Source organism: Macaca thibetana, chromosome X (genome assembly GCF_024542745.1).
Source record: "Macaca thibetana thibetana isolate TM-01 chromosome X, ASM2454274v1, whole genome shotgun sequence".
Classification (NCBI taxonomy): Eukaryota; Metazoa; Chordata; class Mammalia; order Primates; family Cercopithecidae; genus Macaca; species Macaca thibetana.
In genome coordinates, this window is record NC_065598.1 from 67,796,144 (window position 1) to 67,808,615 (window position 12,472).

The 12,472-nt window shown below is 44.3% G+C and overlaps 1 protein-coding gene across 5 annotated transcripts in view; it reads left to right on the forward strand.

Moving 5' to 3' along the window:
* The window catches only part of TAF1 (TATA-box binding protein associated factor 1), a 99,051-nt gene that overhangs the window by 39,995 nt on the left and 46,584 nt on the right, over positions 1-12,472 (forward strand). For all 5 annotated transcript variants that reach the window (XM_050776282.1, XM_050776286.1, XM_050776283.1 and 2 more), the window contains exons 27-28: positions 597-695; positions 988-1,165. In XM_050776282.1, the coding sequence (XP_050632239.1) occupies positions 597-695; positions 988-1,165 (277 nt within the window). The remainder of the gene's footprint in view (positions 1-596; positions 696-987; positions 1,166-12,472) is intronic.

The window sequence follows — 12,472 nt, forward strand, 5'->3', positions numbered from 1 at the left end:
ACAGGCACACACCACCTAATTTTCATACTTTTAGTAGAGATGGGGTTTTGCCGTATTGACCAGGCTGATCTTGAACTCCTGACCGCAGGTAATCTGAGGTGATCTGCCCGCCTCCACCTCGCAAAGTGCTGAGATTATAGGCATGAGCTACCATGCCCAGCTGATACACAGTCTACTCGCCTTGGCCTCCCAAAGTGCTGGGATTACAGGTGTGAGCCACCGTGCTTGGCGGATTTTTTCTTTTTTTTTTTTTTTTTTGAGATAGAGTCTCGCTCTGTTACCCAGGCTGGAGTGCAGTGGTGTGATATTGGCTCACTGCAACCTCTGCCTCCCAGGTTCAAGTGATCCTCCCACCTTAGCCTCCTGAGTAGTTTGGATTACAGGCATGTGCCACCACACCCAGCTAATTTTTGTATTTTTAGTAGAGATGGGGCTTCGCCATGTTATTCAGGCTGGTGTTGAACACCTGGCCTCAAGTGGTCCGTCCACCTCGGCCTCCCAAAGTGCTGGGATTACAGGCATGAGCTACTGTGCCTGGACAGAATGTGGATTTTTTTTGGTCTGAGGAAGCATTCTGATTTCATGTTTCTTCTTAGAGACCTCATAAGTCCATCCACCGGCGCCGCACAGATCCTATGGTGACGCTGTCATCCATCTTGGAGTCTATCATCAATGACATGAGAGATCTTCCGAATGTGAGTTCATTACGTTGGATATCTATAGTAGGGGTGTCAAAGCCCTTTGTTCTGTCTGTGATTTCCAGTAGAGGGCAGTAATCTATAGATTTAGGTAACTGGAATGCCTAATTTTTGGGGATTTAGTTTTTTTGTTTGTTTAAGCAGTTCAGTAGAGGAAACAGACCTGCTCCACCTAGAAAGATTCCTTTCAGAGTTGATAGCCAGGTAGATAGGTAAGATGTGAGAATCTTCAGGAATTGGCTCTGGCAAATGTTCTTTGCTGATGTATGGTTCCGGCCCTTGTTTGCAGACATACCCTTTCCACACTCCAGTCAATGCAAAGGTTGTAAAGGACTACTACAAAATCATCACTCGGCCAATGGACCTACAAACTCTCCGCGAAAATGTGCGTAAACGCCTCTACCCATCTCGGGAAGAGTTCAGAGAGCATCTGGAACTAATTGTGAAAAATAGTGCAACCTACAATGGTAAGAATCAAATGTTCTGTGATTGCAAAGGTCACTGTTCAGATCTTTATTTATTCCTTACTGGGCCTAAATTCAGACTAGATTGGACTGAGAGGACTACAGTGTATTTGTGCATTCATTTGTGGGTATGAAAATCAGGTAATGCACATTTTCAGTCATTTAATAAATATCACTTCTTTTTTTGCGGGGAGTGGGTGTTGGAGTCTCTCTCTGTTGCCCAGGCTGGAGTGCAGTGGCACAATCTTGGCTCACTGCAACCTCCGCCTCTCGGTTCAAGTGATTCTCCTGCCTCAGCCTCCCAAGTAGCTGGGATTACAGGCACGCGCCACCATGCCCGGCTAATTTTTGTATTTTTAGTAGAGACAGGGTTTCACCATGTTGGTCAGGCTTGTCTCTAACTCCTGACTTCATGATCCACCCACCTCAGCCTCCCAGGATTACAGGCATGAGCCACTGTGCCCAGCCTAATGTCACTTCTTTTTATTCCCACTGTTTAATTCTTACATCCTCTGGAGAATTTGGAGTCTGTCCGTTGCAATGAAACAGTTCCATGGAAAGTAGTGGAAGAGGTGGTCCTAGGTTAGTAGAAAAGAGGGACATTCAGTGTGGATGGAACCTGTGTAGGGTATGCACTTGGGACCATGTTTGCTGTGTCTGAATCTTCTATTTGGTCTACAAATTTGTTAGAGGCGCCGTTATATGTTCACTTTGCTCAAAAACTGAGAAGACAAAGGGGAAGAAATCTGTTTGTCTTTTTTTTTCCCCTTATGAGACAGGGTTTCACTCCTGTTGCCCAGTAGCCTCCCGAGTAGCTGGGACTACAGGTGGTTGCCACCATGCCATGCTAATTTTTGTATTTTTTTGGTAGAGACGGGGTTTCGCCATGTTGCTCAGGTTGGTCTCAAACTCTTGAGCTCAACTGATCTGACCACCTCGGCCTCCCAAAGTGCTGGGTTTACAGGCATGAGCCACTGCACCTGGCCTGTTGCTATGTCTTAAAAAGAGGAAACAGTATAGCTTCTGCATGTAAAGGATAAGGTTTTCTGGTTTCCGTTTGCGTCCTTGAGCACAGATTCACATATATAAATGTAGGGATTCAGAGTACAGATAGAGTGTAAATCATGGCTCTGGCACTTACTAATTGAGTTACCATAGACAAGTTATTTAACTTCTCATACCCTCCTCAGTTTTCTCATCTGTAAACATGGGATAGTACTATGTGAATTTTAAAACCTTTCAGAAGCAGGCCCAACCCATTTATCTACTTTCCATCTCCAATGACTGGCTCCCATACCCACTATCAACCCCTGCCACACTCAGCATTATATTTCACAAAATATCCCCTGTCATTTCTTCATGACTTTGCAGTCTTTGCTCTCTCTCTGGGATGCCTTTCTTTCCTATATTTCTGGGCCAACTTATATTACCTCTTTTTATTTTATTTCTTTTGAGATGGAGTCTTGCTCTGTCGCCCAGGCTGGAGTGCAGTGGCGCCATCTCAGCTCACTGCAACCTTCGCCTCCTGAGTTCCAGCGGTTCTCCTGCCTCAGCCTCCCGAGTGGCAGGGATCACAGGCGCCCACCACCACACGTGGCTAATTTTTGTATTTTTAGTAGAGACGGGGTTTCTCCATGTTGGCCAGGCTGGTCTTGAACTCCTGACCCCGTGATCTGCCCTCAGCCTCCCAAAGTGCTAGGATTACAGGCATGAACCACCGCACCCGGCCCATGATTTTCTTTATTTCACCTTAAGAAATCTTTAAAATGGGTACTGTTATAACCCTCATTTTCCAGATGAACATGCAGGCCTATAGTGTTTAAATAGCTTTAAAAAATGTTTTTTTAATGATGAGGTGATGGGTTGATGTGTGCAGCAAACCACCATGGCACACGTTTACCTATGTAACAAATCTGCACATCCTGCACATGTATTAAAAAAAAAGAAAAAAGGCCGGGCGCGGTGGCTCAAGCCTGTAATCCCAGCACTTTGGGAGGCCGAGACGGGCGGATCACGAGGTCAGGAGATCGAGACCATCCTGGCTAACACAGTGAAACCCCGTCTCTACTAAAAATACAAAAACTTAGCCGGGTGAGGTGGCAGGCGCCTGTAGTCCCAGCTACTCGGGAGGCTGAGGCAGGAGAATGGCGTGAACCCGGGAGGCGGAGCTTGCAGTGAGCTGAGATCCGGCCACTGCACTCCAGCCTGGGTGACAGAGCGAGACTCCGTCTCAAAAAAAAAAAAAAAAAAAAAGAAAAAAAAGGAGGAAGATTACTTTACCTTTAGGGGCACTTCTAACCTACATTTGTGATTTTCTTTTTTTGGAGTTGGAGTCTCGCTGTGTCGCCCAGGCTGGAGTGCAGTGATGCGACCTTGGTTCACTGCAGTCTCTGCCTCCTGTGTTGAAGTGATTCTCCTGCGTCAGCCTCCTGAGTAGCTGGGATTACAGGCATGCGCTACCATGCTGGGCTAATTTTTTTATTTTTAGTGGAGATGAAGTTTTGCCATGTTGGCCAAGCTGGTCTCGAACTCCTGACTTCAGGTGATCTGCCCTCCTCGGCATCCCAAAGTACTGGGATTACAGGCGTGAGCCACCGCGTCCAGCTGATTTTCTCTTTTGATAGTCTCTGTCACCCAGGCTGGAGGAGTGTGGTGGTATGATCTTGGCTCACTGCAACTTCCTCCCCCTCTGGGGTTCAAGCGATTCTCCTGCCTCAGCCTCCTGAGTAGCTGGAACTACAGCTGTGCCCCACCATGCCCGGCTAATTTTTCTATTTTTAGTAGAGACAGGGTTTCACTATGTTGACCAGGCTGGTCTTGAACTCCTGGCCTCAAGTGATTCACTGACCTTGGCCTTCCGAAGTGCTGGGATTACAGGCAAGAGCCACCACTAGACTTAGGCATGAGAATCACTTGAATCTGGGAGGTGGAGGTTGCAGTGAACCAAGATCGCACCACGGCACTCCAGCCTGTGTGAGAGAGTAAGACTCTGTCTCAAAAAAAAAAAAAATGACAGAGTAGAGATGTTAATCCAGTTATATCTAATGTCAGAGCCTGTACTCTTAACCACCATGCTCCATATACCCTTCTCCACTTTTTCACTTACTGTTTACGCCTCACAACCCTGCACTTGTCTTCTGCTGAAGTACCAGCTACATCCTAATTGCTGGATCCACTGGCCACATTTCAGAAATAACCTTTTATTTAAACACCTTTATTGAAATATAATTCACATACTATGCAATTTATCCATTTAAAGTGGTCAGTTTTTTTTGTTTGTTTGAGATGATGTTTTGCTTTTGTTGCCCAGGCTGGAGTGCAATAGCGCGATCTCGGCTCACTGCAACCTCTGCCTCCTGGATTCAGGCGATTCTCTTGCCTTAGCCTTGCAAATACCTGGGATTATAGGCATGCGCCACCACTCCTGGCTAATTTTGTATTTTTAGTAGAGATGGGGTTTCTCCATGTTGGTCAGGCTGATCTTGAACTCCCAACCTCAAGTGATCTGCCTGCCTCGGCCTCTCAAAGTGCTGGGATTAAATCAGGCATCAGCCACCACGCCTGGTTGGCTAAAGTGATCAGTTTTAACATGTCATCCATATTGTAACATGTATCGGGCCGGGCGCGGTGGCTCACGCCTGTAATCCCAGCACTTTGGGAGGCCGAGACGGGCGGATCACGAGGTCAGGAGATCGAGACCATCCTGGCTAGCACGGTGAAACCCCATCTCTACTAAAAAATACAAAAAACTAGCCGGGCGAGGTGGCGGGCGCCTGTAGTCCCAGCTACTCGGGAGGCTGAGGCAGGAGAATGGCATAAACCTGGGAGGCGGAGCTTGCAGTGAGCTGAGATCCGGCCACTGCACTCCAGCCTGGGCGACAGAGCGAGACTCCGTCTCAAAAAAAAAAAAAAACATGTATCAGTACTTCATTCCTGTTTTTTTTGAGACAGGGTCTCACTGTGTTGTCCAGGCTGGAGTGCAGTGGCGCAGTCACAGCTCACTGCAGCCTCACCCTCCCAGGCTCAAGGAATCCTCCCATCTTAGCATCTCAAGTAGCTGGAACCACATGTGCATGCCACCATGCCTAGCTAATTTTTTATTTTGTAGAAACAGAGTCTCACTATGTTACCCAGACTGGCCTCAAACTCCTGGGCTCAAGCAATCTTCCTGACTTGGCCTCCCAAAGTGCTGGGATTACAAGCATGAGCCATTGTGCCCAACCTCATTTTTTTTTTTTTTTATCATGTAATACTCCATTGTATGGATGCCCCACATTTTGTTTGTCAATTGATGGACATTTAGATTGTAATTTTGGCTGATGCAAATAATGCATCTGTGAACATTTTGTGAACATTCTTGTACAAACTTTTGTGTGGACATTTGCTTTTTTTTTTTTTTTTTGGAGACAGAGTCTTCCTGTGTCACCCAGGCTGGAGTGCAGTGGCACGATCTCTGCTCACTGCATCCTCCGCCTCCTGGGTTCAAGTGATTCTCCTGCCTCAGCCTGCCAAATAGCGAGGACTATAGGCGCGTGCCACTATGGCTGGCTGATTTTTTGTATTTTTAGTAGAGACAGGGTTTCACTGTTGGTCTTGATCTCCAGGCCTCGTGATCCACCCGCTTCGGCCTCCCAAAGTGCTGGGATTACAGGCGTGAACCACCGCGCCCGGCCAACATTTGCTTTTTTTAATTTTAATTTTTTTTATTTCTTGGGCAAGTAAGAAAGGGACACTTGTTTTTATTTCTCTTGGGTATATAAAGATTGAGCATCCCAAATCCAAAAACTTGAAATGCTCCAAAATTTTAAACTTTTTGAATGCCTGCTTGATGCTCTAAGGAAATGCTCACTGGAACATTTGGATTTCTGATTTTCGGATTAGGGATGTTCACATATTTGCAGATATTCCAAAATATTTCGGATTCTTAAAAAACCTGAAATCTGAAACACCTGTGGTCCCAAGCATTTCAGATAAGGAATACTCAGTCTGTACCTAGGAGCCGAATTGCCGAGTCCACATGGTAACTCATATGTTTAACTAACTTTTTGTGGAACCTCCAAACTGTTTCCCAGAGCAACTGCACCATTTTGTAATCCCACCAGCGGTGTATGAGGGTTCCAGTTTCTTCACATCCTTGTCAACCCTTGTTATTGTCCATCTTTTTGCTTCTAACCATCCTAGTGGGTGTGAAGTGGTATTTCATTGTAATTTTGATTTGCATTTCCCTATTGACTAATGATGCCGAAAATTTTTGCATATAATTAGAAATATCATTCTTGAACTTTTGTGCATTTGCCACTATTGACCACTTTTTCCTCCTTGATACTCTCTTCTCCCTTTTCCAGAAACACTTTCTCAAATGATTTCCTTGCCTTTTCATTCTCATTACTTCAGCCATCATATGTCTGTTAACATCACTATCTCCAGCCCCATACCTCTCTTCAGGGCTCCATACCTGTGCTTCCAGTTGTCTGCCAGACATGTCCGTTTTTCATTGCCCTACTGGCAACTTATTATCTGATTGCCCATCTAGTTGTACATCCTAGAAATCATAGTCATAATTTATTCCATCTTCTCTTCCCCACACTCATAGATAACTAAGTCCCATAAATTGGAAATTCTAAGTTGCCAACGGAAAAACAAAGAACAAAGATACTGGTCTGGGGTTAGGAGAGTGTTCGCAGTCAGTCATACTCCTCTTGGCCAGCAGTGTCCCACGTGTTCAGGCTGACGATTTGCCCATCCACAGATGTCTGGATGCTATAGTTGTCAAAGACAGTGGGGATATACTCCTCAGGAAAGGCGTTTGTTGTGTAACTGATGAGGAGGCAGGTTTTACCTATAGCCTCATCTCCTACAACCACACATGTGATTGTCTGCATTCTTCCCTTGTAGTCCTATGTACAAGAGAGAAAGAAAGAATATTCAGAGATACTTGGTTAATGTAGGGAGCTATTCTAAACATTTCTCTCTGAGGAGAAGATGAGGAGGATAAGATGCCCCCTACACTCTCTATACCCTTAATGCTATAAAAGAGTCAGCTGCAAAGGGTTGTATAAGTCAAGAGTTCTTACCCTGGAGTCTGTGGACTACTAGAGGATGGGCTTCAGTAGGTCCTAGAAGCCTCTTCTGAAGTTGTGTACAATACTATGTATATGTGCATAACTGAATTTTTCTGGAAAGAAGATCCAGAGCTGTCACCAGTATCTCACAAAAGGCTTTTTAATCTTTTGGTGAGCTCAAAAAGATTAAAAACCATTCATACACGTAGGTATTTGTGTTACACTGTTGTCATAAGGTCTGGATCTACTGTATCAAAGGTGCTAAAATATTATGGGTGCTCAATAAATGGTTAGTCATTTTTAAAAAATTATCATAGAAGGTTTCCAGGGTTGAATCAAGAAACATGGCTCTCACTTTGGGTCTCTGGCTATAGAGCAGCAGAGGAACCTCCATTCCTGAAAAACAGAGACATCACAAAACTGGAGAGAAAGGCAGACAAAGTCACACTCAGCTAGAGAAATGGTTAAGAGGACTGGGTGCGGTGGCTCACGCCTGTATTCCCAGCACTTTAGGAGGCCGAGGTGAGTAGATCACCTGCGGTCAGGAGTTCGAGGCCAGCCTGGCCAACATGGCAAAACCCCATCTCTACTAAAAATACAAAAATTAGCCAGACGTGGTGGCACACATCTGTAATTCCAGCTACTCAGGAGGCTGAGGCAGGAGAATTGCTTGAGCCCAGGAGGCAGAGGTTGCATTGAGCCAGGGTCATGCCATTGCATTCCAGCCTGGACAACAGAGCAAGACTCTTGTCTCAAAAAAGAAAAAAAAGAAAGAAAAAGAGGAATGGTTAAGAGTCTAGTCTCTGAGGTCAGGAGGCAAAACCCATTTCTCCCTCTAATCTTTGTGAACTTGTCGTTTGTTTTTTTTTTTTTTTTTTTTTTTTTGGTAGAGTCTTGCTCTGTCACCCAGGCTGGAGTGTGCAGTGGTGCATCTCAGCTCACTGCAACGTCTGCCTCCTGGGTTCAAACGATTTTTGTGCCTCAGCCTCCCGAGTAGCCGGGATTACAGGCGTGCGCCACCACGCCCAGCTAATTTTTGCGTTTTTAGTAGAGACAAGGTTTCACCATACTGACCAGGCTGGTCTTGAACTCCTGGCCTCAAGTGATCCACCCTCCTCTGCCTCTCAAAGTGCTGGGATTACAGGCGTGAGCCACAGCTCCTGGCCAGAGAAAATTTTTAACCTCAGGGTTAAATGAAAGAAGGCATGCATAGTACTTATTAGTCCTTCTCACATAGACAGTACTCATTAAGTGATAGAAGCTACTATGTCTTCTTAATAATTCTAGTATTCTGCTGGAGAAGGCAAAAATTCTGTAATATGGTTACAATGCTAGATAAACCAGGGGTCTCATCCCCTTCAACCTTATGTGAGTAAAACTACAGGTCTTAATGCCACCACACTCATCCATTTCTTCATGAATCAGTATTTCCGAGTAAATGATATGGCAGAGATGCTCTCCAAGAAGCTTGTTTATTATGAGTTCCTATATTTATACCCTCATATTAATACCCCATCAACGCCTTGCCCTCAATTTAGGTCCCGAAGTACTCCACTTTCTGTAGGTTCTTAATTACTGCCCTAATTTCAGACCTAATTCTTATAGCAGTATCTTCTTTAAGTGTCAGAGCACAGAGGAAAGGGCATTAAATAATCATACATATTTGGTTACAGAAAAAAAATTGAGAATGAATTTATTTCTCACTTTAAGGATTTGGGGAAATAGATACATCCCCCATCCTGTTGTCTCATTAGCTAAGGTCCATATTAGGCCCATATCATAGGCAAAAACAAAATAAACACAACACCTCATTTTGGTCAGAATAAAGAAAAGTGAGCTGGGCGTGGTGGCTCATGCCTGTAATCCCAGCATTTTGGGAGGCTGAGGGGGGAAGGTTGCTTGAGCTCAGAAGTTTGAGGCCAGCCTGGGCAACATAGACTTCGTCTTACTAAAAATAAAAAAAATTAGCCAAGCTTGGTGGCATGTACCTGTAGTCCCAGCTACTTGGGATGCTGAGGTGAGAGGATTCCTTGAGCCTGGGAGATCGAGGCTGCAGTGAGCTATGATCACACCACTGGACTCCAGCCTGGGTGACAGATGGAGACCCTGTCTCAGAAAAAAAAAAAAAGAAAAAAAGTGGCTTTCAGAGTGTGCTTTCCACAAGCCCACTAGGGGTTGCTCTCTGCCCACACAGAGCCAATTCTGAGTGGTGAGGCCTCCCACCTAGAAGTCGTCTTTAGCACAGGTTCCACAGCTAAAATAAGTCCAGAGCATAATTTAACTCTGGTGGGAAACCACCCCAGGGTATTCACTGACCATCAGCCCGTTCTTTTTCCATCCAGGAATAGGCATAAGGATGAAACACACAAGGTCGATACAAAAGGGGCACAGTCATCACCACCTTCCTCGAGAATAGCCTTCTTTGACTTTCCTGATCTGGATAAATTTATTTCCCCTCTGAATTCGTACAACAATTACTGCCTGTGCAACTCATTTTCCCAGCTTCCTCTAGGTATCATCCAGTGTCCAACACCTCTGCTTAAAGTGACTGCTTTCAGAACAGCAGTGCAACTTAGGCAGTTGCTGAACCAGAGTGAAACTCTTAGAGACAGGCTGGGCACAGTGGCTCACGCCTGTAATCCCAGCACTTTGGGAAGCTGAGGAGGGCAGATTGCTTGGAGTCAGGAGTTCAAGACCAGCCTGGCCAACACTCCAACCTGAGCGACAGAGCGAGACCCTGTCTCAAATAAATAAATAAATAAATAAAACAAAATTCATATTGAAACTTAATGCCCAAATGTGGCAGTATTGAGAGGTGGGGTTTTCAAGAGGTGACTGGATCTGGAGGACCCTGTCCTCATGAATGGATTAATAGATTAATGGGTTAATATGGGAGTGGAACTAGTGGCTTCATAAGAAGACGAAAAGGGACCTGAGCAAGCACCGCGGGATTCCCTGAGCCACTTTGGTATTCTGCAGAGTTTCCATTAGCAAAAAGACTCTTACTAATTGAGGCCCCTTGACCCTGGACTGCTCAGCCTCCATAATTGTAAGAAATTTATTTATTTATTTATTTTTTGAGACGGTCTCACTCTGTTGCCCAGGCTGGAGTACAGTGGCATAATCACAGCATAATGCAGTCTCAATATCCTTAGGCTCGATGATTCTCCCACCTCAGCCTCCCAAGTAGCTGGGACCACAGGTGTGCTACAGTGCGCCCAGCTAATTTTTGTATTTTTTTTTTCTTGTAGAGATAGGGTTTCATCACATTCGAACTCCTGGGCTCAAGCGATCTGTCCACCTCAGCATCCCAAAGTGCTGGGATTGTAGGTGTGAGCCACCACCCCCGGCCCCAGTAAGCAGATTCAATTGTTGTAAAACAGCTTATAGCATACTGTGTTGTGCTGTCTGCAGTAAATGCATTTATGATGTTTTCCACTGATTATGTGTTTATTGGGATGTAACCCTATCATAAGTCAAGGAGCATCTGTATCTCATATGTAGCTCCTCCATAATTTATGGCAACCAATATATTTCTCTATTTATACGAATACTCTATTTTTTTAAAAATTATTACGGAAATTGGTAGACACATTCAGAAGTAAAAGAGGAAATAAACTTCAGTGCTATTCACTCAGTTCAACACTTTGTTAGCATATGGTCAATCTAGTATATATTTTCAGCTTTTGTATCATTTCATCCATAAATACTTAAAGCATTTATTCTCTGTCTTGCAATAATTTATTTTCAAGTCATTTCTTTGACTAGACCAGCAACTATCTTTATTTTATTTTTTTGTTCTATTTTTTGAGATGGGATCTCACTCTGTCACCTAGGCTGCAGTGCGGTGGCACAGCCTTGGCTTACTGCAGCCTTGACCTCCTGGGCTGAAGCAATCCTCCTTTCTCAGCCTACCGAGTAGCTGGGACTACAGGTACATGCCATCACGGCCAGCTAATTTTTGATTTTTTTTTTTTTTGTAGAGGTGAGGTCTTGCTATGTTGCCCAGGCTGGTCTCAAACTCCTAGGCTGAAACAATCCTCCTGCTCAGTCTCACAGAGTGTTGGGATTACAGGCATGAGCCACTGTGCCTGGCCTAAACCAGTAAGTCTCATAGGCAGGAAGTCTGTCTTATTTTTCCTTATATTCGCATCATTGAACACATTGTACATAGTCATTAAACATTTATTAAATGAATAAACAAGTGAATGCTGAATTAAATTAAATAGTAAGTGAGAAGAGAACTGACATTTAGGCTCTGGGGAGCACTAACAAAAGGATAGACAGAGGAATACAATCTAGCAAAGGATATGTAAAAGAAGTAATTGGAGTTACTAGCTAAATGAAAATATTTTAGCTTCTTTATGATGAGCTTAAATTAGGGCATTCATAAGCAGGGAGTGTAGGAGATAGGTCAGATAGTTCAAGGATTTTCTGAAGCTTCTGATAGGGGTCAGTGTGGAGATTCGTGTATTTTTTTTTTTTTTTTTTTTTGAGGCGGAGTTTCACTGTTGTTGCCCAGGCTGGAGTGCAATGGCACAATCTTGGCTCACGCAACCTCCACCTCCTGGGTTCAAGCAATTCTCCTGCCTCAGCCTCCCGAGCAGCTGGGATTACAGGCGCCCGCCACCGTACCTGGCTAATTTTGTATTTTTAGTAGAGACGGGGTTTCTCTATGTTGGTCAGGCTGGCCTTGAGCTCTCAACCTCAGGCCCTGCTTGGGCCTCCCAAAGTGCTGGGATTACAGGCCTGAGCCACCGCGCCCAGCCCAGAGATTATTTTTTAACAGAGGCTTTGGATTAACCCAATGTTATTAGAACATTACAAACCATAAATTCTACAAACAAAAATTGTAATCACAAATTGTATATGCTAAGTGTGGGAAAATTACAAGTTACCCATTGGTTTCTTTAGGCATTCTTTTTTTTTTTTTTAGTTTTCAAAAACAACTTTATTCATGACACATATTTTTAAAAAAATTCCCACCCCTGGAAATGAGCTAAAAAAACCAAAATACACTTTTCACCTCCCTGTTCCCACTTCTCATTCCCTCCAAATAAAAGGGAAAAAAGGCAAAGGAAAAAAAAAAAAAAACTGAAAAACAAAACACTCCTAAACCTCCCAAAACAAGGTAGTGCATTTCCCCAGGGGGAAGGGGAATTTACACTGGAACCACTGGGAGCTGAATGGAGATCTTCCGGCTACAGAAACCTGCAAAGAAAGACACTCAAAACAGAAAAAGAAGCAC